Source organism: Lonchura striata, chromosome 19 (genome assembly GCF_046129695.1).
Source record: "Lonchura striata isolate bLonStr1 chromosome 19, bLonStr1.mat, whole genome shotgun sequence".
Taxonomy (NCBI): Eukaryota; Metazoa; Chordata; class Aves; order Passeriformes; family Estrildidae; genus Lonchura; species Lonchura striata.
In genome coordinates, this window is record NC_134621.1 from 4,369,400 (window position 1) to 4,391,836 (window position 22,437).

The 22,437-nt window shown below is 56.8% G+C and overlaps 3 protein-coding genes across 3 annotated transcripts; all 3 read left to right on the top strand.

Annotated features, from left to right (window-relative positions):
• The first annotated feature begins 217 nt into the window (after positions 1-217).
• Positions 218-5,442, top strand: MRPL38 (mitochondrial ribosomal protein L38). The gene is made up of 9 exons (XM_021541640.2): positions 218-292; positions 1,398-1,577; positions 2,067-2,195; positions 2,280-2,488; positions 2,816-2,888; positions 3,571-3,616; positions 3,943-4,101; positions 4,454-4,590; positions 4,860-5,442. The coding sequence occupies exons 1-9, from the start codon at positions 226-228 to the stop codon at positions 4,994-4,996; spliced, it is 1,137 nt and encodes a 378-aa protein (XP_021397315.2). The 5' UTR covers positions 218-225; the 3' UTR covers positions 4,997-5,442.
• Positions 5,443-6,594: 1,152 nt separating this feature from the next.
• Positions 6,595-11,177, top strand: TRIM65 (tripartite motif containing 65). The gene is made up of 6 exons (XM_077787423.1): positions 6,595-7,177; positions 7,755-7,850; positions 7,922-8,152; positions 8,434-8,605; positions 8,937-9,017; positions 10,120-11,177. The coding sequence occupies exons 1-6, from the start codon at positions 6,731-6,733 to the stop codon at positions 10,638-10,640; spliced, it is 1,548 nt and encodes a 515-aa protein (XP_077643549.1). The 5' UTR covers positions 6,595-6,730; the 3' UTR covers positions 10,641-11,177.
• A 1,146-nt stretch (positions 11,178-12,323) lies between these two features.
• TRIM47 (tripartite motif containing 47) lies at positions 12,324-22,411 on the top strand. Its single transcript, XM_021541639.3, has 6 exons — positions 12,324-13,040; positions 14,716-14,811; positions 15,346-15,576; positions 16,120-16,315; positions 16,967-17,041; positions 18,468-22,411. The coding sequence occupies exons 1-6, from the start codon at positions 12,324-12,326 to the stop codon at positions 19,091-19,093; spliced, it is 1,941 nt and encodes a 646-aa protein (XP_021397314.3). The 3' UTR covers positions 19,094-22,411.
• Positions 22,412-22,437: the final 26 nt, after the last annotated feature.

Below are 22,437 nucleotides of genomic sequence, written 5' to 3' on the forward strand. Positions count from 1 at the left end.
TGCCCTAATGCTGCTCGCAGCCTTGCTGCGCCCAGCTCCCGGCACCGAGGAGGGTCGGGACGCCGCCTTCAGCGGGGAGCCGGGCTGAGGGAAGCGCTGCGGGCCCGCCCAAGGCGGGGCTGCGCCTCATGACGGCGGCGGGGCCCTGCCCTCAGCGCGCGCAACATGGCGGCGGCGCTGCGCCTCATGACGGCGGCGGGGCCCTGCCCTCGGCGCGCGCGCAACATGGCGGCGGCGCTGCTGGGAGCGGCGCTGCGCCGGGCCCGCGCCGGGCGCAGCTTCGGGACGGCCGGTGAGACACCGGGACAGCCCCGAAACACACCGGGGAAAGAGGGGAGGGTGCTCTCGGACGGCTAGTGATGTCCCCCAGGGATCAGTACTGGGCGCAGTGTTAATTTGTTCCTCAGGGGCTTGGATGAGGGGTCGATGGCCCAGGGTGCTGTGAGCCCTTCAGAGGGAGCGGGCAGGCTGGGGAGAAGGGCAGAGAGGAACTGCCCCGAGTTCGGTGCAGGGTCCTTCAACTGCGGAGGAGCAGCCCAGGCAGCAGCACAGGCCGGGCTGACGGCTGGAGAAGCAGCTCTGTGGGGAAGGAGCTGGGGGTGCTGGGCACCAGGAGCTGGCTGGAGAAGCGGCTCTGTGGGGAAGGAGCTGGGGGTGCTGGGCACCAGGAGCTGGCTGGAGAAGCGGCTCTGTGGGGAAGGAGCTGGGGGTGCTGGGCACCAGGAGCTGTCCGTGAGCAGCGCTGTGCCCGAGGGCACGACAAGGGCGCTGCTGGCCCGGGGGCGTGAGGAGAGCGTTTCCAGCAGGTCAGGGGTGATGCTGCCCCTCTGCTCAGCCCTGGCCGGGCCTCCCCTGGAGCAGTGTCCGGTTCTGGGCTCCTGGGGATGAGGGACACGGAGCTCCGGGTCCTGTGGAGACCGCCAGGATGGTCTGGGGACGGCAGCATCTCTGTCCTGGGAAAGGCCGAGGGTGCTGGGGCTCGTCCCCGTGTGTCCCTGCTGCAGGGAGGGCACAGCAGGGCCCAGGCTCCACTCCAGGGGCCAGCAATGGCACCAGAGGCCATGGACACCAAGTGATGCCCAGGAAATTCCACCTGGACATGAGGCAGAACCTCTTCCCTGTGCAGTGCCCAAGCCCTGAACAGATTGTCCGGAGAGGGTGTGGAGTCTCCTCCCTGGGGATATTCCAGAGCCATCTGGACACAGTCCTGTGCTATGGGATGAGCCTGCTGGAGCAAAAGGTGGGATCAGGTGACTCCGGTCCCTTCCAGCCTCGCCCATCCTGTGACTCCATGAACGTGGCTGTGGGAGGTGGGGATGGCTCCGGCCTTGTGCGTGCTCTGCCCATGCCAAGCTCGTTCCTCTCCTTGTGAGCCCCTGGGATGTGTGTCCCCCCAGCCGTGCTCTGGAAGAGGGCAGCCCCGCTGGGGCCCATGCCCAACGAGGATGTGGACGTGGAGAACCTGGAGGCGCTGCAGAAGTACCGCAGCTTCACGCGCTACCTGCGGCAGGCGGAGCAGGCGAGCCGGGAGCCGCGCTGGTGGAACACCTACCGTCAGCACACCGACCCCCCTGCAGGTACCCAGCTGTGTCCCCAAACCCCAGGGGCTCTGGCACAGGCTTAGCCCTGTCCCGTGTGCAGATATCTCCAGGGGAAAGTGGTTTTCCAGAGGGAGAGAGGCTGGCCAGGACCTGCCAAAAGACACAGAGCAAAAGAGCGATTCCTTGAAGCCCTGCTGGTGCCACGGAGAGCAGAGAGCCAGAGCTTCAGGCGTGCAGCAGATAACACAGCTGGGAATGGGAGGGCCATGAGCTGGGGAAGGAGGTGCAGAGGGGACAGAATCAAGGCCTGATTGTTCCTTCAGGTCTTTTCTAGAGGGAGGTGTCCTTGTCCATGGCAGGGTTGGAAGTGGATGGTCTTCAATGCCCCTCCCAACCCAAACCCCGCTGTCATCCTGATCTCTGGAACTCTTTGTCTCACACTCTCAGACGTTTCACAGGGGTTTGTGTTTGGGTGGTTTGGGTGCTCACATGTTTCACCTCCTCTCTTTTCACCCCTCCCTGAAGAGCCCGAGACAGACATTGGCCTGCCACGTGAGAGGTCATCACGGGCAAAGGAGCTCAAGGAAAGAAAGAGGATCCTGAGGGAGAACCGCCGGAATGCTGAGATGGAACGAGCAGCGCGGCTCCGGACTGGTCAGTGCCCCAGCACCTCCCTTCCTGCTCCAGCTGCTCTGGGTGTCCAGCTGCTGCTTCTGCATCCTCCCTCTCTCCTTGCAGAGCTCATTCCCCTGGACGAGGTCAGGGCTGAGTGGGAGAGGACCAGTGGCCCGTTCCACAAGCAGCGCGTGGCCAAGCACTGTGGGGTGTTCCGGGACCTGTTCAAGGGGGCCACCTTCACCCCCTGGGTGGCCCTGAGGGTGGAGTACAGCCAGGAGGACGAGCACCTCGTGCCAGTCTACTACGGGAACATGGTGACTCCATCAGAGGTGCGAGAAGGGAGATGGGAACGACTTGGAGCCCCTGGGAAGCCTCTTTGTGACAGGTGCTTCCAATGGCATGGTTCATTCCAGGGGATGCCTTTTACAAGGGTGTTTCCTCTGTGCTGAAGGAAAATATTTGATGGTTGTGATAGGGACAGAGATTTTAGGTTGTGTGGCAGGAGGCTGATGGTTATTTATGCCCTGGGGCTCTCCAGGTGGATTCCTCAGTGGCCTGGCAGTGCCCAGTCTGTGTTGTGTCCAAGCCTTGCCCAGACAGAGTTCATGGAAGCTGTTGTGTGAGTGATTTACAGTCTCTTTATGTTGCTCTTTTAGGCTTCCAGTCCCCCTGCAGTGTCATATGAGGCAGACAAAGGCTCCCTCTGGACCTTGTTACTCACAAATCCAGGTGAGCAGCAGGTTCTTTAAAGGAACATGTTTAAACTAGGTTGTTTCACTCAGCTTTTGGTTAACTCCTGATTATTTTGGCTGCACAGAGATAATGAACACTGGAAGGGTTCAAGGCCAAGTTGGAGTAACCTGGTCTACTGAAGGTGTCCCTGCCCATGGCAGGGGGTGGGATGAGATGAGCTTTAAGGTCCCAAGCTGTGCTGTGATTCTGTGATGTTATATCTGTTAGTCTGGGACATATTACATATGGAGGAAAGACTGTAGCCTCTCCAAATCCATTGCACTTGAGAGAAGGGACAGTGACACAACAGGACCTGTGTCACACTATAGAGGAAACAATTTCCTGACTCCCATCTTTGCTTACCTCCAAACTCCTCTTCCTTGGCAGTCTGCCTGGAAGGCAGCTTTGCTGACACTGTTCACCCTGAAAGACCAAGGCACAGTGAAGGATGCAGCTACCCAAGAAGATTTCAAGAATCTTGGAATTAGATCTGCAGAGTTCTTTGCTCCTCATTTTAAACTCAGTCCAATAGGAATGAGTTCCTTTCCTGCCAGGGAAGGAATGTTGAGAGGTCTTGAACTGTTCCCTCTGATCAAAGCAGGTCTGGGCGTTCTCACTTTGGGGTGGATGCTGGCACCAGGGTGTCCCTAAGTCACTTTTCCCTGTTGTGTGTTGGCAGATGGACATTTGAGGGATGCAGACTCCGAGTACCTCCACTGGCTGGTGTGAGTACATCAGAGCCATGTGCTCTGTGCTTGTGGCCTGGGCAAAAACTCCTCCAACAGCTCAGAATCCATGGCTTTTCCTGCTGCTCCTGCCATTAGCTCCTTCAGCCCTGTGTTCTGGGTCTTGTTAAGGATGCAGGAGTTCCAGATGTTGCTGCTGTTCAGCATTCCAGTCACTGGGTGGGATTTTTCCTGTGGTGAAATCGATTACTACTATCTGTTCCCTTATCAAACGGGGCAGCAATCACATCACAGCATGGCAGAGGGATTTGCAGTCCTGGATGAATCTGCTGGAGGGAAATGAGTGTAAATGTGTTTGTGTCCAGGACCAACATCCCAGGCAGTGACATCAAGGCTGGTAAGGAGATGTGCCACTACCTGCCCCCCTTCCCTGCCATGGGGACGGGCTACCACCGCTTCATCTTCCTGCTCTTCAAGCAACACGGTCCCATCGATTTCAGCCAGGACGCTCGGCCAGCACCGTGGTAATTCCTCTGCTCACTGCAGAGCTGGGCTTGGCTGCTGCTGCTTGTGGGGTTTGTGTACCTGTCACTGCACTGGAGGAGCAGCTCCTGTCACTCTGCAGAGTTCTCCAGGGCTGCTTTGGGTTTGTGTGCCCTCTGCAGCCACAATCCCAGCACTGCAGAGTCCCATTGTTACAGAAGAGGCTGTTAGAGAGTGGTTTGTCCTGCCCAGAAATGTGCATGGAGCTGGAGACACTGGGAAATTTCCTCTTAGTGGCTTTTTTTTTCCACCTTTCTCATATGCCCTGGGGTGATGTGGAAGAAGGTACTGCTGCAAGGAGAGATTCACTTGGTGCTCATGTCTTGTTTTCAGCTACAGCCTGAAGATGAGAACCTTTAGTACATTTGACTTCTACAGAAAGCATAAGGATGCCATGACCCCGGCAGGGCTGGCATTTTTCCAGTGTCAGTGGGACAGCTCTGTCACTTCCACCTTCCATCAGCTGCTCAGTAAGCAATGGGGACACTGAAGGGGGAGTCTGTGGGTGGGACATGGCCCTGTGGCTGCAGGCTCTTACTTGATCTTGGCACTTGTCCAGGATCAGCACAAACTAAGCCCTTCCTGAGCCATCCTCCTCCAAACTAACAGCAGCCTGAAGGAGCAACTCCTAATCCTTGGCTGAGGATTTTAAAATAACTCCAAGGGCATGTTTGAGCAGCGCTGGTCCTGTGTGGGGCTCAGATGTGAGCCCCCCTGCTGACCCTGTCACTCTCTGCAGACATGAGGGAGCCCGTGTTCGAGTTCGTGCGGCCGCCCCCCTACCACCCTCCGCAGGTGAAGTTCCCTCGTCACCAGCCCCTGAGGTACCTGGACAGGTACAGAGACACAGAGGAGCCCACCTACGGCATCTACTAGGAGCTGTCCCTCTCTGTGTCCGTGGGATGCTGGCTCCTGGATTTCCTGTGCCCCCCTCAATGCCTCAGGAAGGAAATGACAAAGTCTGAGCCCCTCAGCTCAGTTTCCCTGTGCTGGGAGCTGGCGTTGGGTGCTCACAGGGCTGGCAGCTGCGTGGTCAAGAGGCTGCTCAGTGAGAACATTCAAAGTGAATTCATGGCCAGGCTGAAACCTTGCTCCTGATTCTGCAGCAGAGCTGAGCAGTGACTGGCAGGCTGCATCTCCCCAGCGACAATCTGCCTTTCTTTCCTGCAAGGATTGCAGTTTTCCTTTTGCCTGTTTACGGAACAAAGAGAGCAGGCCAGTCTGGATTTCTTCCTCTCACAGTGCCGTGGTTCAGGACTGTGTCAGATTTTATTTGTGCAGTCCTTCTGGAGGATTGAGTCTGATTAAACACTCTCTGAGTAGTGCTGGCAAAACTGTCTTTATTGGGAGGAGCCTGTTACTCCAGAGCCCCTTGAACTCCCCTCCAGCCTGAAAGATTCTGGGGTCTAGTTTAATCTGGGGTGAGTGCACTGGGGAGGTGCCCACGGTGGGGACACAGGTTCCAGGCAGACACACAGGTCATGTTAGCCTCTCTGGGCTTTAAATATTTGGTCAGAATTGACAGATGCAACCCAAAGGAATGTTTCGGAGCTGAAGCTTGCTGGGACATGCAGGGAGCTGTCACATATCCTGAGTTCTCTCCTGTCGTCAGAGAGGGTAGCTCTGCCTGTGGTATGGAAGCTGGTCTGGATGAACCACCAGAGACCTGCTCCCTGCTTGCCCTCACCTGTGCACCTGAAAGGGAAGCTGCTCGTGAGGGGAGGCTAGAAAAAAAAGGCTGTCCCAGCAGCCTGGGGACATGAGCAAGATAGCACATGGGCCTGGTAGAGATAAGTCTTGGGCTGGGAAAACTGAAACTGAACTGTGTGACGGCGAGGGGAAGGTTTGCAGTGCACAGGCACTGCACTGGCCTCCAGGCAGGAGACTCCACCTGAGCAGGAACAGGTGGCCCAGGTGGCATCTTTATTGCATTTCAGAGTGCTGATGTGCACAGGTGTTGCAAGGAAGTTTGTAGGAAAAGTTGTGCTGGGTGTGCATGGGGACATGGCAAACAGCAGGAGCTGTGGTTCAAGGGAAGAACACAGTGCTGGCATGTGTCACAGCCTTGCCACGGCACAGGGAGGTGACATGTGGCTGCAGCAGCAGTGGGTGCCTCTCTGCTGGCTCCCAGGCAGGAGCTCTGCACAGAGGGCTCTGTGCCAGGGGGAACTGCCATGCTCAGCTCAGAGACCCAGCCCTGGCAGAGCTGAGGATGCCTGGAAGTCCCCTCAAAAGGCAGTAAAGGAGTGAAAATCCAATTGCACATGGATGTGTGCCCCGCAAACGTGTTCATTTGGAAATACAAATTACTCTGATCCCTGTTAGCCTCCCGCGTGTCTCCCTGTGCTGTCACTGCAGCATTCCATCCTCTCCGGAGTCTCTCAGGGTGCTTCCCAGCCCTCTCTCTCCCCGGGGAGCGGCTCCAACCCTCCCTCCGCAGCCTGTGGCACAGCCAGTGTGACCAGGGACAGCCACCGGGTGTCACTTTAGGAGTGCGTCTGGCCGGGAGCCCTGCCCCGCCTCTGGGCACAGCGTCACCACCTCGTCTTCTTCTGCGCTCCTTAGTTTCCATTTCCCCGGCTTCTTGCCGCGGTCTCGGGCACAGGCAGGATGGCATCACCCATGTCTCAGAAGCTGGAGGAGAAGCTGGTGTGCTCCATCTGCCTGGAGCTGTTCAGGGTGCCCGTGACTTTGCCCTGCGGCCACAACTTCTGCAAGCGCTGCATCAGCGACCACTGGGACAAGCAAAAGCAGGCGGCCGCCGGCACCGAGGCGAACTACACCTGCCCGGAGTGCCGCAGGGGCTTCGAGCGGTGCCCGGAGCTGAAGAAGAATGTCACCCTGCACAGCGTGGTGGAGCTGGCCCGGGACAGTGAGGAGCGGGGCTCGGCCGCGGGCCGCTGCGAGGTGGCCCCGGCCGAGCTGTGCCGGCAGCACGGGCGGCCGCTGGAGCTGTACTGCGAGGACGAGCGGCGCTGCATCTGCTGCATCTGCACCGTCCGGGACTGCCAGCGGCACCGGCGGGTGCTCTTCGAGGAGGAGCGAGCCAAAAAGCAGGTGGGTGACAGGGCTGGGGGCCATGGGAGAAGCCAGGGGTGTTGTGACAGCTCAGGCACGCGCGACATCCACTCCACTGCCCCGTGTGCTGCTGCAGGGACGTGATGTCCCTCTGTGTGCCAGGCTGCCCAGCCGCAGCTGGACACGGGGCTGGCCAGGGAGGTGCCACCAGTGCCCGGCTGCTCCTTGAGAAACCGGGTGTTGTCGGGGGCAGCAGTGAGCTGTTTGTTACCCTCTGATCTAAAGGAAACAGCTAAAAAAGGGGTGATAGGCAGCACAAAAAATCACTTACTTGTTATCCTGACGCAGAGTCCCCTTCCCAGGCTGCCTCCTTTCCTCTTAGCCTTGTCCTGTATCCCTGAAAGGGTCCTGGGAGCCAGGAGGGCAGCAGTGGGCTGTTCCACAGGATGTGCAACTGGACATGACTGGGAGAAATGACTGGATATGAAACTCAGTGCTCTGGGCTAGTTGAGGGTGTTCAGTCACAGGCTGAACTCAATGATCTTGGATGTATTTTCCAACTATTCTATTCTATTCTATTCTATTCTATTCTGTTATCCTATGCCTCCCTTCACAGACCTTTTTGAAAGAATCCCTGGAAAAAGCCCAGGAGGAATCAGAGAGGATTGAACAGGCAATGAAGGAGCTGGAGTTGCAGACAGAGAGCATCAAGGTAACGCTGCAGCCTCCCTGTGCTGGCCTGTGGGTGGGAGCACACTGGTTCTCATGGCTCTTCCTGCCCAGGACTGCTCTGAACTCAAAGATGGGATTCAGAGCAAATTCACCCATCTGAAGAAAGCTCTGGAGGATTTCCAGTGTCAGACAGTGGCCAGGATTGAGCAAGAGCAGAGGGTGGCACTGGAGCATGTGGACAAGAACTGGAACCTGTGTAAGGACCGCCTGGACATCCTTGGCCAGCACATGGAGAAGGCTCAGAGCCTGCTGGCCTGCCCTGACCACAGGAGCTTCCTGCAGGTACCACTCTGGCACTGTTTGTGTTCTCCCATTTGCTTGGGCCTGCACCCTTCTGATGACAGCAGAATCATGTCCAACCCATTCCCACTGGGAATGCACCCTCAGTTTGGCTCAGGGATGTGCTGGGGCTGTGGGAAAGAGCTGTTTTTTGGGGGTCTCTGAAAAGTTGCTTGAGCAATGCTGGGATACCCTTGTTGCCCACTGGGGAGATATGATGAGTGCAAATGGGTTTGCACAGTCCTCCCCAGACTGGTTCATGGTGTCTGTGTGTCTGTCTGCAGGAGTTCCCCCTGTTCCCACCTCTGGAGAGCCCAGAGGTGCTGGTCCCCGTGGAGTTTGATGTGGCTCCTGTGATCAAGCCCATCTCTGAGATCCTCACCAGCATCTCCAGGCTCCTGCTAGAGGACCTGCCTGCCTGTGTGGCCCCCAAAGCCCCCAACGCTGCTGACCAAGGTAACCCTCCTGCTCTCAGGGGTACTTTGAAAGGCTCTGAGTCATCCTGAAGATGAGCCTGGCCTGTGCCACTGCTGGGGACACAGCTGTTGGGCACAGGGGTTTAGGATGGGACACACATTTACTGGTCAGCAGATGAAGAGGGATGAGCAGGGTGGCTTCCCTGTGGCCCCTCCTTGCTGGGAATGCTGAACCATGGTGGCACATGCCTGCTCCCAGGTGTGGATACAGTGGAGTTCCTCCTCCTCCTTCTCCTTTTCTTCCCATGAAGCCAGGAAGAAAGAAGTTTTTGGGTGGCATTACTCAAGATGCCTGTTCCCATCCTCCACAGGCCCAGTGCATCCTCAGGAGCTGGTGGTGAAGGCTGTGGACCCTCTCCCCAAGTGCCAGCTCCGAGCTGAGCTTCTGAAAGGTAAGGAGCACAGAGGGCCTGGAGGGACAGCACCTCACTGGGGTCCCCAGCACAAAGAGATGTCACCAAGCCAGGCTCCTTCCTGGGAGGAGGGTGGTTGTGGCTACAGGGACAGGAGCACCATCCCTGGTTCTTCCAATGTGTCTCCCTAAATGCAGAGAAGGGTGGTCTGGGGGCAAGGTGGATGGGCTGGGATGGGAAAGGACCCATTAGGGGGATTAGGAGCACCAGGAATTGCTTTCCCATGGAACTGAGGCTGTCTGGTATTGGATCAGTCACTGCCCTGCATGGCACAGCCCCAGTCCAGAGCCATGCCTGCAGTCATTGCTCTCTGTCCAGGAGTATGGTCTCAGCATTCCTAGCTATAGTCCTTCATGTCCCCTTTCCTCCCCAGGCCAGCCATCCCCTGTTGTTAGGAAATTCCTCTGTGCTCCTCTTCCCACCTCCTCCCTGTTGGGAAGAGGTTTGGGTGATGTTCAGGCCATGTTGGTCATGTCACTCTTGCCAAGGAGTCAATTGCTGCCTGCAGGAATTCCTTCCATCAGGCCCCACAGAACATTCTTAGGGTTATTAATGAGAACCCCCTGTTATTTATGGGCAGCAGGCAGGAGCCCAGCCAGCTGCAAGGCCCAGGTGTTGGGGGAGAAAGGTGAGCTGCTGGTGGCCAGGGAATGCCCACAGCAGGAGCTATCACAGCCCATGCAGAGGAGAGTAATTCCCTGCACTACCATATTTGCTCACTTAACACCTGGTTTTCTCTCCCTCTCCCAACCCACACTGGTACTTTTTCCTCTTAAAATCAAGCACATCCCTGCCAAAATGGCCACAGAGCCACTGTGCTCACAATGTGAACTCACAGCTGTGAGCTGGGTTGTGTAAGAACTGCAAAACATTGTGTTTCAGTGCCTCAAAAGCTATTTCTGGGCTTTTCCATTCTCTTTAGGGCAGGTGTTGCATCCTCCCCACTACCCTTCCCCTCCAAACACCCTGTTCCCTTCCATCTCGGGGGCCAGCCCTACAGAATTTAAACCCCATCACTGCTGGGAGGGCATAAAGGTCTGATGAAGCATTTCAGCCCCATCTGTCCCCTTGCTTCCCCCAGACCACCGCAACCTGACCTTCGACCCCGAGACAGCCAACAAGTACCTGGAGCTGTCCAAAGGTGCCCGCAAAGCCAAGCACAGTCCTGGCACTGTCCCTGGGCAGGGGCAGGGCCCCCGCTTCGAGCCCTGGCAGGTGCTGTGCACGCAGAGCTACGGCCCCGGCCACCACTACTGGGAGGTGAAGATCTCCAGCCACTCTGTCATCCTGGGGGTCACCTACCGGGGGCTCCCCCAGGAGCAGCAGCAGGGCCACAGCTTCAACATCGGGCTGGATGGGGGCTCGTGGGGGCTGCAGGTGAGGGAGGATTGTTACCTGGCCTGGCACAAGGGCCACGCCCAGAAAATCCAGGAGCAGCTCTATAAGAACCTGGGGGTCAGCCTGGATTATGGCAAGGGGCTCCTCTCCTTCTACGGCCTCGGGGAGAGGACAAAACTCATCCACTCCTTCCACAGTGTCTTCACAGAGCCCCTGTACCCTGTGTTTTGGCTGTGTGAGGGGCGAGTGGTGACGCTGTGCTAGAGGCACTGAGCCAGAGCCATAGCAAAGCTGGCAGGTCCAGGCTGGTGCCAAAGTGGAGCTGCAGCTGAGGCTGTCCTGGTGCAGTGGGACCTCAGTGCTCAGGCAGGTGTGGAGTGCAGTGTTTTAACAAGAGCTGATGGGGACAGACATGTAAATTAACCTGTTTGATTTGCATATGCAAATATCACACTAGTGACATATAGCGGGGCTGGAGCTCACCATGGGTGCCTGTCCCTGCAGACAGAGCAAGGAAATAAGGGATAAGGAGGGTGAAAAAAAATGAGATTTTCCTCTTCTATCCCTGCCAAACTCCCAAACCTGGGGAAGGGAGGTACTGCTGCCATGGGGTGCTCTGAAACAATTTGGAGGGACCTCTGTGCTCACACAGCCTCACATGCAGGTAGGTCCTGCTCCCCCCAGCCCCTTCTTGGTTTTCTCTTGCTGTTTTCAGACCTGGCAGAGCAACTTCTCAGGGTTCTACACTGCAGGTCTTTGTACAATGCTGCTTTTCCCAATAAAGCTTTATTTTCTTACTGCTTTGACCTTGCTGCTGTTGGGAGATGTGGGACCCTGCAGCAGTGGGGGTGGGGGGGAGCTGACTACCACAGCCATCCCTGCAGGGCCCCATCCTGCCCCTCTGTGTCCCCATGGGTCCTATGAGTGACCAGCAGAGCCAGAAGGTGCTTTATTTACTGTAGCACTGTGATAAGGAAACCTGGTTTCCTACTGCTCTGCTCCAAGGTTGATTTGGCAGGGAGGAAAGTCCAAAGTTTTCATTGATGTTTTTCCAAGAGTGAGACTGCAGGTCCAACGTCTCCTCCCGCTTCTGTGGGAGTGCTGGTGAGGATTAACAGGGTGAAACTGGGCACTGGGTTCAAAAGTGCTGGGGGTATGAATACCTGGGGAATGAATCACATCATTGTTAAGTTTGGGGACAAAAAGCTTAAAAGGTTCAATCCCCTTCATCAAGAACATATTTTATTTGTCTTGTGCTTCCTGCTTCACTCAACACATCCCTGCTCTCGCAGCCCTGTCCTTGGGTGAGGCCTTGGGCCAGCATCCACCTGGGAACTTCTCCAACTCCAAAAATTGTCTGTGTATCCTGCACAGAAGGGGTCCAGAGATCTCACAAGGCAGATCTTCACTCTAAAAGCACTTTGGGGTCTCCCAGCCCTCTCTGGTGCCTGCCAGTTTCTGCCAGACCCCAGGGGAGAAGGGGACAGTGACTGAGCCAGGACCTGGGCACTGCAGCCCTTTTTGGCCATGGGGAGGGCTGATGTAGGTCCACGGACACGAGGGCTGGCAGGAAAGCACCTGCACCTGTGCACTGGGGGGGCTCAGGACCTTTCTTGTGGCCAGGTGGTGGGGAGCAGTGGAGCAGCAGCAGGTCCTAGAGAGGGAAGGAATGCTCAAGGGGAGCAGCAGGTCCTAGAGAGGGGGACTGGAATGGGCTGGCACAGCTTCCCCGGATGAGAGCAGATGCCATTTGGGGTGAGACCCTTTCCAGGACGCCGCGGTGGATGCTGTGGATCAGCGCTCCGAGCGCGCAGCAGCCCCGCAGGCACCGCGGCGAGCGGAGCCCGGCTGCGGTCGCGGGGAGGCGGAGCGGGCGGGCGGGGCGCGGCTGCCGCCCGCCCCCGCCGGGGCTGGGACCGGGGCCGGGGCCGGTCGGGGCGTTCAGGGATGGATGCTGCGCCCGGGAGCGCCCCGTCGTCCTCCGCCGCGGCGTTGCGGCTGGCGCTGGCGGCTCCGGGGCTGCCGGAGGGTCCGCTCGGCTGCCCCATCTGCCTGGACGTGCTGCGGGACCCGGTGACGGTGCCGTGCGGACACAACTTCTGCCAGGGCTGCTTGCAGGAGCTCCGCCAGCGGCCAGGCCCCCCCGACGGCGGCGGGGCGGGCGGGGCCGCCCGCTGCCCGCTGTGCCAGGAGCCCGTCCCCGCGGCCCTGCGGCTCTGCAAGAACCGCGCCCTGTGCGAGCTCCTGCCGCTGCTGGCGGCCGCCACCGGCGGCTCGTCCCCGTCGCCCTCGGCCGCCGCGTCTCCGACATCCCCGATGGCGCCGGGAGCCGAGGAGGAGGATGCTGCGGGCGAGGAAGGAGCGGTGGTGCTGTGCGATGTGTGCCCGCCGGAGTCCCGCGTGGCGGCCGAGCGGTCGTGCCTGGTGTGCCTGGCGTCCTTCTGCGGGGCGCACCTGGAGCCGCACCGGCGCGCCCCGGCTTTCCGCGCACACCGGCTGGTGGCCCCGCTGCGCCGGCTGGAGGAGGGGCTGTGCCCCCGCCACCTGCAGCCCCTCGACGGCTTCTGCCGCACCGAGCAGAGCTGTGTCTGCGCCCGCTGCCGCACCCACGAGCATCGCGCCCACGACGTGGTGCCCCTCGAGCAGGAGCGGGAGCACAAGCAGGTGCGCGGGGTGGCGAGGGGCGCGGAGGTGCCCACGCGGGTGCTGCGGGTGGGACGCTGGTGTGGGGGTGTCGTGGGTGCCATCCTGCACCCAGGTCCTCACGGGGAGCCCTGTCCCCACGTGGGGTGTGTGCAGGTGCAGCCCTGGTGGGATGCCATGTGGCGGGGGGGTGTTGTGCTCTCACCCCTCGGGGGATTCCACCCCAATATATGGACAGGGCGCTGCGCCATCAGGGAACCCCTGGGATTGGGGCAGGATGGGCAGGTGGGGATGGGTATCGGGGCAGGGGCGCTGCCAGGCATCCCGTGGGGAGTCTTCCCGCTGCGGAGCCGGACTGGCAATCCCGTGGGCGTAGGGCTGGGGCGAGGCTGCCTGGGACACCCCACAGCGGCCACCCCCGCGCTCCTGGGGCGGCCGCCGTCCCCGTCTCGTTCCCACAGCTCCGTCGGGCGCTTTTTCTGCCCGCGCTGGCAGCCGGCCCGGCCGCCGCTCCCGCTCCCCCAGCCTTTTGTATCCTGCCGTCTTGGCAGCGGGGGTTTTTCCATCACTCCCATTCCCAGATGTGACTGAGTCACCTCCTAAACTCACGCCCACGAGCCTTCCCAGGAGCCGGGGCTCCAGTCCCAACGTGGTGCCGCCTTCCTGGGCACTGCCGCCTTGAAAGTGTGGGGCCTCTGTGGGGCTGCAGGCAGATGGGAACCTGTGGAGCTCACGGTGTGGTGGCATCTCGCATGGCCATGAGGCATTTGGAGACCTTGGGAAAGTTTGCCTTTTCCAAGGAGGAGCCCAGCCCCAAGCAGCAGCCCCAAGCCAGCTCCCCCTCCTGACGGGCTGCAAAGATTGCAGGAAAACCCTTTTATCAGCACTATTAGTCATGAGGTGCCTTAAAATAGAAAGCGTGTGTAATCCCAGCCCCGAGGAGCTGTCAGACCTCGGCAGGCGCTGCTCAATGTCTCCTGCAGGACCTCTGTGACTGCCCCCGGCCACCGCTGCGGGCTGGGATGGGTGTCCAGGGAAAGCACCTGTAGCTGCTCCCCGGGAACAAGCGCTGCAGGGACCACGGCCGGGGGTTGAGCATCAGCAGGGAGCTGTCGTGGCTGGGGAGTGCCCTCCTGGCTCCCGAGGGACCCGTCCTCGTGATGGGCAATGGCTGAGCCAACAATAGCATCTCAGGAAACGCCGTGTTCCGAAGGTGCTTCCTTTGCAGCCCGCGCTGCGGAGCTGGTTTGCTTTGCTCCTAAACAGAAACCTCATGGGGACTCTGTGCTGAGTGTCTGGGTGCTCCAGGTTTGCCTTTCAGCTTCTGCACCAAACCCAGGTGGATTTTTCCCAGCCCTGGATACTTGCTAAGAGCACTGCTTAGCTGCAATCACTGCCTGATGGGTTTGCTTTCCAATTCCTGTTTTGTTTGGTTTCCGCTGGGGCCAGGGTGGGGAATATGGAGCTGGACATGACCCTTTCGTTTCCCAGCTGAGTGAGAAGGGATGTTTGCAGGTTGGATGTTGCAGGGAAGGAAAACAGGACAACAACTCATGGTTCCCCTTGCATCCTTCACCTGAATAGCAAGGTCTCTGTCAGAGAGGGTCTGTGGATTAAGCTTAAGGAGAGGCTGAATGCCCTGTGGCTCCCGTTGGGACTGGGGGTAAAGCTCAGTGTTTGTCCTTCATGTCTGCAGGCCCAACAAGCCAAATTCCTCAGCGATGCAGAGAATGAGCTGCAGGAGCTGGCAGTCACCATCACCCAGGCCAAGAAGATGGTGGAGCTCATTAAGGTGACTCTGCAGTGCCTTAGCTCTGGTAGTGCAGCTCTGCTGGGCTGGGGGTGGAGGAGAAGGGGCTGTGAGATTTTGGGGTGCGTGGGGTGTAAAGATGGTGCTCACAGGAGCACCATGAATTATGTGATCCTGGCAGAGATCCCTGAGGATTCTTTCTCCTCATCTCTGCTAACACTCCTGGCATCTCTGGTTGCTTTCATTTTTAACATGGAAGAAGGAACAGGGCAAGGGCCGTGCCAGGACATCCTCTGGCTCTTGCACCTTGTCTCCCCAGGCTCATGGGGGGGTTGTCCCCTTTGGCCCTTGTGCAAACACATCACTTTCCTGCTTGGGGACACCAAATGTGGTGCAGCAGGAAGTGGCAGTGTCCAGCCAGGTCTCTTGGCAGCTGCACTGTGAAGTGATCTGAGTTCTTGGGTGAAGAGGGTGATGGAGTGTCAGGGGGATTCCACGGAGCTGAGAACTGGGTGCTGGGCAGGGCACCTCCTGCACCCTCACCTTGGGACCTGACCCCTCTCTCCCCGCACTCAGGGTGCTGCCACAAAGGAGAGGGACAGGGTGGAGAAGCTCTTTGCAGAGGCCTCTGAGGTGCTGGCAGCCTTCCAGAAGGAGGTGATGGGATTCATCGAGGACGAGGAGCGCTCCATGCTCGGGGAGGCCGAGGCCGATCTCCGCTGGAAGGAGCAGAGACGAGCCAAGCTGGCACAGTGCAAGCAAAGCCTGGAGAATGTCCCCAGCACTGATACCATCTACTTCCTCCAGGTGGGATGGGGCAAGAAGGAGCTGACAATGTTGTATTTTTGGGTTTTTGTCCCATTTCCCATGGAGTTGGGGGACAGGAACCCTGGGATGTTCAGGCTGATGAGTCTCACTCCTGTGGGCACAGTTCTCTCCCCTCTCCCAGGGGCCCAGGCAGGCATCCCCACCTCTGTCCTGTGTGTGACTCAGGACAGGCTGATGTGCTGCCCAGAGTGGGTACCTGGGTGTGGGGCAAGAGTTTGGGGTGCCCCACTGCCTCCTCCAGCATCCTCCCCCCTCCCTGACAGCCCAGCAAGAGGAGACGTTTTAGGGAGGAGATGCTGCTCCATGTGAGGTGGCCATGGTCTGAGTCTGGGTTTGAAAGGGAGTGAAGAAAAGGTGCCAGGAACACGTGGCTGGGAAAGTGCTCTCCTCCCTTATGCTGTCCTTGGGCCAAGTCCTGAGAGCTGCCAGATCCCAAATCCTCCAGGGCTGGGTGGGGTTCTGGAACAAGAGACAACTTTGGCTTGTTTGAAACCTCCTGAAACTCCGTCTTTTTTGGCTCAGGAATTTCAGGCCTTGAAAGCAGCCATGGAAGAAAACCTCTCTCCACCTTTGAGCTTCCAGAAAGAGCTGAACTTCACCAAGTGCACCCAAGCCGTGGGTGCCATGAAGGATGTGCTGTCCACTGCCTGCAAAAACCAGTGGAACCACTTGCAGGGGAAAGGAATTGATGGATTGAATTGCCAGGAGATGGAGGAAGGTTTGTGTTCACCTGGCCCCTCTCCTGGATGGTTCCCTGTCCCTTTCCCTCTTCCCTGCCTGGGTGGGAGGTGGCTCCATGGCCCCTGTGAGCCCCTGTCCTTCCAGGCCTAGCAGCTGCTCAGCACGGGTTCCCTGCACGTTGCACAATCCCTGTCTGGGCTTACGCCTCTTTGAGGCTTTGTGAATTTTTCCGTGGAGACTGGAGAGGCAACAAACAGCCTGGGAGTTAGGCAGGGCCCTGTGGGAGGGGGCAAGTGGCCAAAGTGGCCTCCTGTGAAAGGGAACTCTTCTTCCCAGGACAGACAGACCTCCTCACAGGGCAGACTGTGGGCTCCCAAACATGCCAGGGTTAGAGAGTTGATATGGCAGTTGTCTTATTTAACCTGAGCTCACTCCTTTTTCCTTTCCTTGGATGCCCATGGGAATTGCAGCCGGTTCCTTGCCCCGCTGCCCACCTCCCTGGGGTGACAAACGTGGTATCTGTGCTTTCCTGTGTGGGAGCCACTGGGATGTGCAGGGGCAGTGGGGATGCTGGCTGGGGCTGTGACAGCTGGGTGCCATCAGGGGCAGGGGACGATGCTCCAGCAACGTCCTTGGTGGTGGTTTGGTTCCTGTGCTGATGCAAACCCTCCTGTCCCTGTCTCTGCAGCGTTGGCCGAATCCCGATTTCCAGACAAGTCAAACAATCCTGCCTGCCTGGAGAACCGTGATTATTTCCTGAAATGTAAGTGGGGTGTTGGAACCCTGGGTACTGAGAGTTTTGGGCTTTCTGTGCTGAAAGGCACAGATCCTCAAGAGAACACTACAATTAACCTAAGGCTGTGGAGAAGACCTCCAAGATTAAATAACAGAACTAGGATTATGGGTGTGTAGTTTCAAAAGAAGCACGTAACATCACGTAGTAGAAAACTTAGAGCTTAAGTTTTTAGAGTAAAGTAATATATATAAAGCTAAGATGGAGGTTTTAAGGAGGTGACTGGTCCTTCTTCTTCACCTTCTTCTTCCTTAGGTGGTATTTTATTTATTTTGGTGGGGGATTTCTGCTTTGGGTTGTTGCTAAGGCCCGTCTTCCCTTTCCTCTCTCCTTCCCGCCTGCCCAGCGCTGATCCAGCGGCTGCGGGAGCGCTGCCACCAGCAGAGGAAATTCTGCTTGGCTAACAGGGAAGCCTCCTGGCTTTCCTGACAACAGTCAGAGCCTGGTTAGGTGATGGTTTTTTTCCCTTGTCCGTGGTTCTGCTGGCCCAGCTGCCCCAGGGGCGCTGCAGGCGTCCTGTGTAAATCCTGCTGCTTTCCAGCCCTTGGCAAATTGGATCCTCTTTAAATTAGATCAGAGTTTGTGCATCTGCCTTGTTTGCTGCAGGACTCTGGGCTGGTGAGAGTTGTCTGCAGCAGCAGAATGACAAGGATCACGCAGTGGTGGAGCAGAGTGGGGCAGGAGAGGCTGAGGCTGGAGGGTGCAGGGCTGGGCTTGAGCCTCCACACCCCACCTGTTTGTCCCCAGCCTTACAGGGGATATGGGGTCACATCTGACATGTCTGTAGGGGACAAGATCTGCCTCAGTGGCACAGAGCAGCAAAACCTGGCTCAAGAAGGGTGTGCTCTTCTGCTGTCAGACTGAGACGTGCCATGGTTCAGGCTGCAATGCAGTTGATAGTGATCCATGCCCAGAGTTGTTTCCTGGAAGAACTTCCTTGGCCATCCTCTCTGTTTGGTATCCACCAGTGGCTCTCACATGGCTGCACTTGCTGGGGGATGCCTGTTTGTAGCTGTGGCATACCTGGCTGTTCTCTATTCTTAGGGTCTCTCTCAAGTGCATTTATCATATTTGCCTGAAATATGCTTTTATGTGAGATTTCCTTACCAGCAGTCTGTCAGGTGGATCTCCAATGCCTGGTATCACAGTTGAGCTCATCAAGCAGCCCCTCTGCCCTCTCCTCTGCCCAGTTACCTCTATTCATCCTGCTTATGGGACTGTCAGCTCTTTCAGCCTTTCATCCTCATTGACTGCGATTTGCCATGGGACTTAAAAGCAAGGGGACAGAGTGATGGGAAAGGTCAGAAAGGATCATGCTCATCATCAAAGGCTGGGGCAGGGAGGATTTCCTTGCATTTCCCTCTGCACACTCACTTCTTCCTCTTTCCCCACGCAGTTGCCTTCATCATCGACCTGGACAGTGACACAGCTGACAAATTCATCCAGCTGTTCGGCACCAAGGGGGCCAAACGGGTGCTGTGCCCCATCCCCTACCCGGAGAGCCCCACCCGCTTCATCAACTGCGAGCAGGTGCTGGGTTTGAACCTCATGAACAGAGGCAACTACTACTGGGAGGTGGAGCTGATCGACGGCTGGGTCAGCATCGGGGTCATCGCCGAGGACTTCGACCCGCGGGAGGCCTACAACCACGGCCGCCTGGGCAGGAACGACAGGTCCTGCTGCCTGCAGTGGAACGGCCAGAACTACGTGGCCTGGTTTGGTGGCTTCGAGCACGCCATCCAGCAGCCCTTCTTCCACACCATCGGCGTCTTCCTGGAGTATTCCGAAAGGGCTTTAACCTTCTATGGAGTCAAGGATTCCAAAATGACCTGCCTGCAGCAGCTCAAGGTCTCCCCTTCCGCCAAGGGGAAGCTTGACCCGTTCCAGAGCAAGATCAACCACCAGTTTGCCTCTCTTTTCTCGTGCAAGCTGAAGCCAGCCTTCTTCCTGGAGAGCGTGGATGCCCACCTGCAGATCGGGCCGCTGAAGAGGGATTGTGTGTCGGTGCTGAAGCGCCGGTGACTGCCCGGGGAGAGGGGCACGGACAGAGCCACAGAAATCTCTCCTGCAGGCTATTGCCACCTCTCTTTGGTAGCCCTGTCTGTCTCTGTGGCAGCCCTCTCTCCTCTCTGCACTGTTGGGCACTCAGGGCTGGATGGAGCCTCCTGATGGGCAGGGCTGGGGGCCAGGATGGGGCTGGATCCCAGTGCCAGCTGTGCCCCTGAGTGAGCTTGGGCCAGTCCCTGTGCTGCTCCCTGCCCCTTGATTTCCCTTTCTGGACATCAGGGACTGCCACAGCCTTTCTTGGTAAAGTGTGCTGCTTGGAAGTGCCACACGGATTTAGAGCTGTGCCTTGGCCACCTGCCCAGTCCCTCTGCTTCACCTCTGCTCGCTCTGCTCCGGCGACTTGTGCAGATGCTTTGTGCCTTATCTCAGGCTCTGTGCTGATGCTTTTTTAAGTGCTGCCTCATTGACACCTTCTGCATGCTCCTCGTGAAGTGCCTTTGATGGAGCAAGCCCTGTGTGGCCCAGGTGAACCCCCAAAGCAAACGTGGTCACTTCCCATCCCCTCTGTGCCCTGGCATGGGAGAGATGGTGCTCCAGGGAGAGGGACATGGAGGAGCCTGGCTGGGTTTTGGGGTGATGCTGGGGTGATGCAGCACCTCTCCTTGCAGGGCTGCCCACCATTAGTGCTGTAAATGTGAAACAAGGATCTCTGCCCAGCTGGGAAAGGGAGAAACCTCCTGCTGAGAAGCAGAACCACTGTTCCCACCTGGAGATGGGGAAGGGAGCAGCACAAACCAAGTCTTGAGGATATACTTTAAGTAAACACATTCTTTGGTAACTCTTAGCAAAGCTTTACAGCCAAATTTTCCCCCATGTTTTTGATGGCACTACTGTTCTGGGGGATTTTAGTACTGTTAAATGACCAACTCTTCAAGAGCCCTGGGCACACTTGAGCTGAAAATCTGCCCCTTAGCTTAGGGATTTTTAAATGACAGAGGTGCTGTGAATATGTCCCAGAGATAAATGGTCTGGTTTTAGTGTTGTAGGACAGCTGTGAGTGCCTTGATAAAGGTGCAGCATCAGTCAGCTACTAAATGACCCTTTGGACTCTGGGAATAAGTAACAATTAACAAAAATTACTCTCAAATGAGAGGGAACACTGTTCCCTTCAGGAGAGGTGGAAACTCGAGGCTGAGAGACAAAACTGCCAGTTCACATGTCCTAAGGGAGCTTTTTCAGAAGGAAAAAGCACAGAGCAGCCCCTGTCTCAGCACAGCATGCCTTTCCACAAGTTTATTTTTTCTGGGTTTATTTTGCTACCTACCTCCCAAAGCTTGCTTTACAGAACCGTGGTGCTGTATAATGTACACCTGGAGAGAAAATACAGAGGGTCAGGTTCTTCACTGGCATGAGTGAGTCAGGGATGATGCAACAACCAGCAGGAATAACAAGCAGCCCATTTAGCTAAATATATGATATATAGATTTTTTTTTTTCCCAAAGGATAAGCTGAAAATCATAGTGCTATATTGAAGTGGAGCCAAGGGAAAAATGTGAATAAAAGGCAGGCACAAATCTGGGAGGTTTGCAGTTAAAGCCACGTTTACATGCTGAGGCTCAAAGAGCTCCTTTACTGTGACTCCTTTGCCAGCGTTGCCAGATTCTGCTGGTGCAGAAAGAGCTGCCAGTGCCCTGAAAATTAGGATATTTTAGTGGATGAAGGGTCTGAAAGCAGCCACCCCTTCCCCAGGACAAGGCTGATGAGTCAGTTTGGGAAGGGGCTTGCTGGGATCTGTCTGCAAATTCCTCCTCCTCCTCCTCCTTCTCCTCCCCTGCAGGAGGTTACTCCTAAACTGCTGCGAGCAGTGGGAAAAGGAACAGTAGGGCTTCCAGAATGAAATCTCCAGCTGAAATCTTGGCCTTTCCTGGCTGGTGGGAATGCTGCCCAGACTTCTGTCTGGATGGGAATTCATTCCCTGCGTCCTGAGCTCCAAACCCTCTTTGTTTGGCTGGCGCCAGCAGCCCCTGCAGAGCTCAGCCCTTGCACGAGATGTCAGCGGTGACACAGAGCAGGCACGGGGGCAGAACGTGGTGTCAGAGTTCCTGATGCAAGGAGAAAGGCAGAGCAGTGCCACAGCCTGTGCACAGTCACATCCTGGCAGGACAAGGAAGGGAAGGAGCCTTCATCGCTGCAGGAAGAGATCTCCCACGTGGGCCCACGTCTGCACCCTAAATCTCATTTATTCAGGCTAAACTCCCACAGTTTGCAGCGAGGAGCTATGCCAGAGTAAACACAGCACATCTGGGTCTTTGCCCTGTTTTGTTTCTCTGTAGGAGGATTGATTGCTCCAAGGGGAAACCCACACTGGAGCCACTCATCCCACCCCTCTCCACTTTCCCAACTCGGACACAAACCTCTGGCCTCCTTCAGGGCTTGGGAAGCTCAGAGGGATCTTCTCTTTCCACCCTGTCACGGCGTGGGAGCAGCTCAAGAAGCCCCTGGGGTGTCTGGCCATGGTGTGTGGTTGTGCTGCTGCTTTGGGTGGGTTCAGGGATGCAGCTCCACGGAGCATCCTGGGGGCTCCTGTGGATGTGCCGCAGTTGGGAAGTGCTGCCCAAGCCTCTCTTTCCTGCTGCTTGCTTTTATCCTGGTTGGGAGTGCTGAAAACCCTCCTGGTTTAGGGATGGTTTAAAATAGGAGCAATCCCCTCAGGAGTTGGGTCAGAGTGTGCTCTGTGCTGCCAGGAGTTTGTAAACTGGAAGGATCAGGGAACGTGCACTGCGCCAGCTCTGGATCCCTGATCTTGCTGTAAGCAAAGGGTTAAACACAGGGTGAGATGAGTTGAGATGGGCCGACAGCACTTTTAGCAATTTAATCAGCCTTTCCTTGTTCCCTTGGGTTATTTCTGCTGTCACAGAGTGTTCCTCTTTTTAATTAGGATTTTTTAAATACAGTAACTGTAGGGTGTTTTACAGTGCGTGAAAAAACTGTAACAGAATAATATAATGGTGTTAGAGACTATGATTTGACCATTAAATATGATACAATCATTGCCCTGGGTTGTCTTTCCTTTAAATACCAAACCATTTGACTTGTCCCATTATCTTATGTTTATTTTTCTGTGTCCTGTACATCTGGCATAAAATAACGCAGATTTTATTTTCTAAGTGTGTCCAAGGGAATTCTGCCATATACACATTTTTATTGCAGAAGGAGCGGAAGAACCTTAAAATCCAATAATAATTGGCAGCCCTGGGCAATTCAAAACAATGAATTGTCTCAGTTCTCTCTTATATGTCTGTCCTCATCCTACAAATAAAAAAGATTATCAGATTAGGTATTTTTTCCTTAGTGTTTTT

Coding starts and splice junctions, on each gene's coding strand:
- MRPL38 (XM_021541640.2), top strand. CDS start 226: ATGGCGGCGGCGCTGCTGGGAGCGGCGCTGCGCCGGGCCCGCGCCGGG. Junction 2,489..2,815: donor ACATGGTGACTCCATCAGAG/GTGCGAGAAGGG, acceptor TTGCTCTTTTAG/GCTTCCAGTCCCCCTGCAGT. Junction 4,102..4,453: donor GACGCTCGGCCAGCACCGTG/GTAATTCCTCTG, acceptor TCTTGTTTTCAG/CTACAGCCTGAAGATGAGAA.
- TRIM65 (XM_077787423.1), top strand. CDS start 6,731: ATGGCATCACCCATGTCTCAGAAGCTGGAGGAGAAGCTGGTGTGCTCC. Junction 7,851..7,921: donor TGCAGACAGAGAGCATCAAG/GTAACGCTGCAG, acceptor CTTCCTGCCCAG/GACTGCTCTGAACTCAAAGA. Junction 9,018..10,119: donor CCGAGCTGAGCTTCTGAAAG/GTAAGGAGCACA, acceptor TGCTTCCCCCAG/ACCACCGCAACCTGACCTTC.
- TRIM47 (XM_021541639.3), top strand. CDS start 12,324: ATGGATGCTGCGCCCGGGAGCGCCCCGTCGTCCTCCGCCGCGGCGTTG. Junction 13,041..14,715: donor AGGAGCGGGAGCACAAGCAG/GTGCGCGGGGTG, acceptor TCATGTCTGCAG/GCCCAACAAGCCAAATTCCT. Junction 16,316..16,966: donor TTGCCAGGAGATGGAGGAAG/GTTTGTGTTCAC, acceptor CTGTCTCTGCAG/CGTTGGCCGAATCCCGATTT.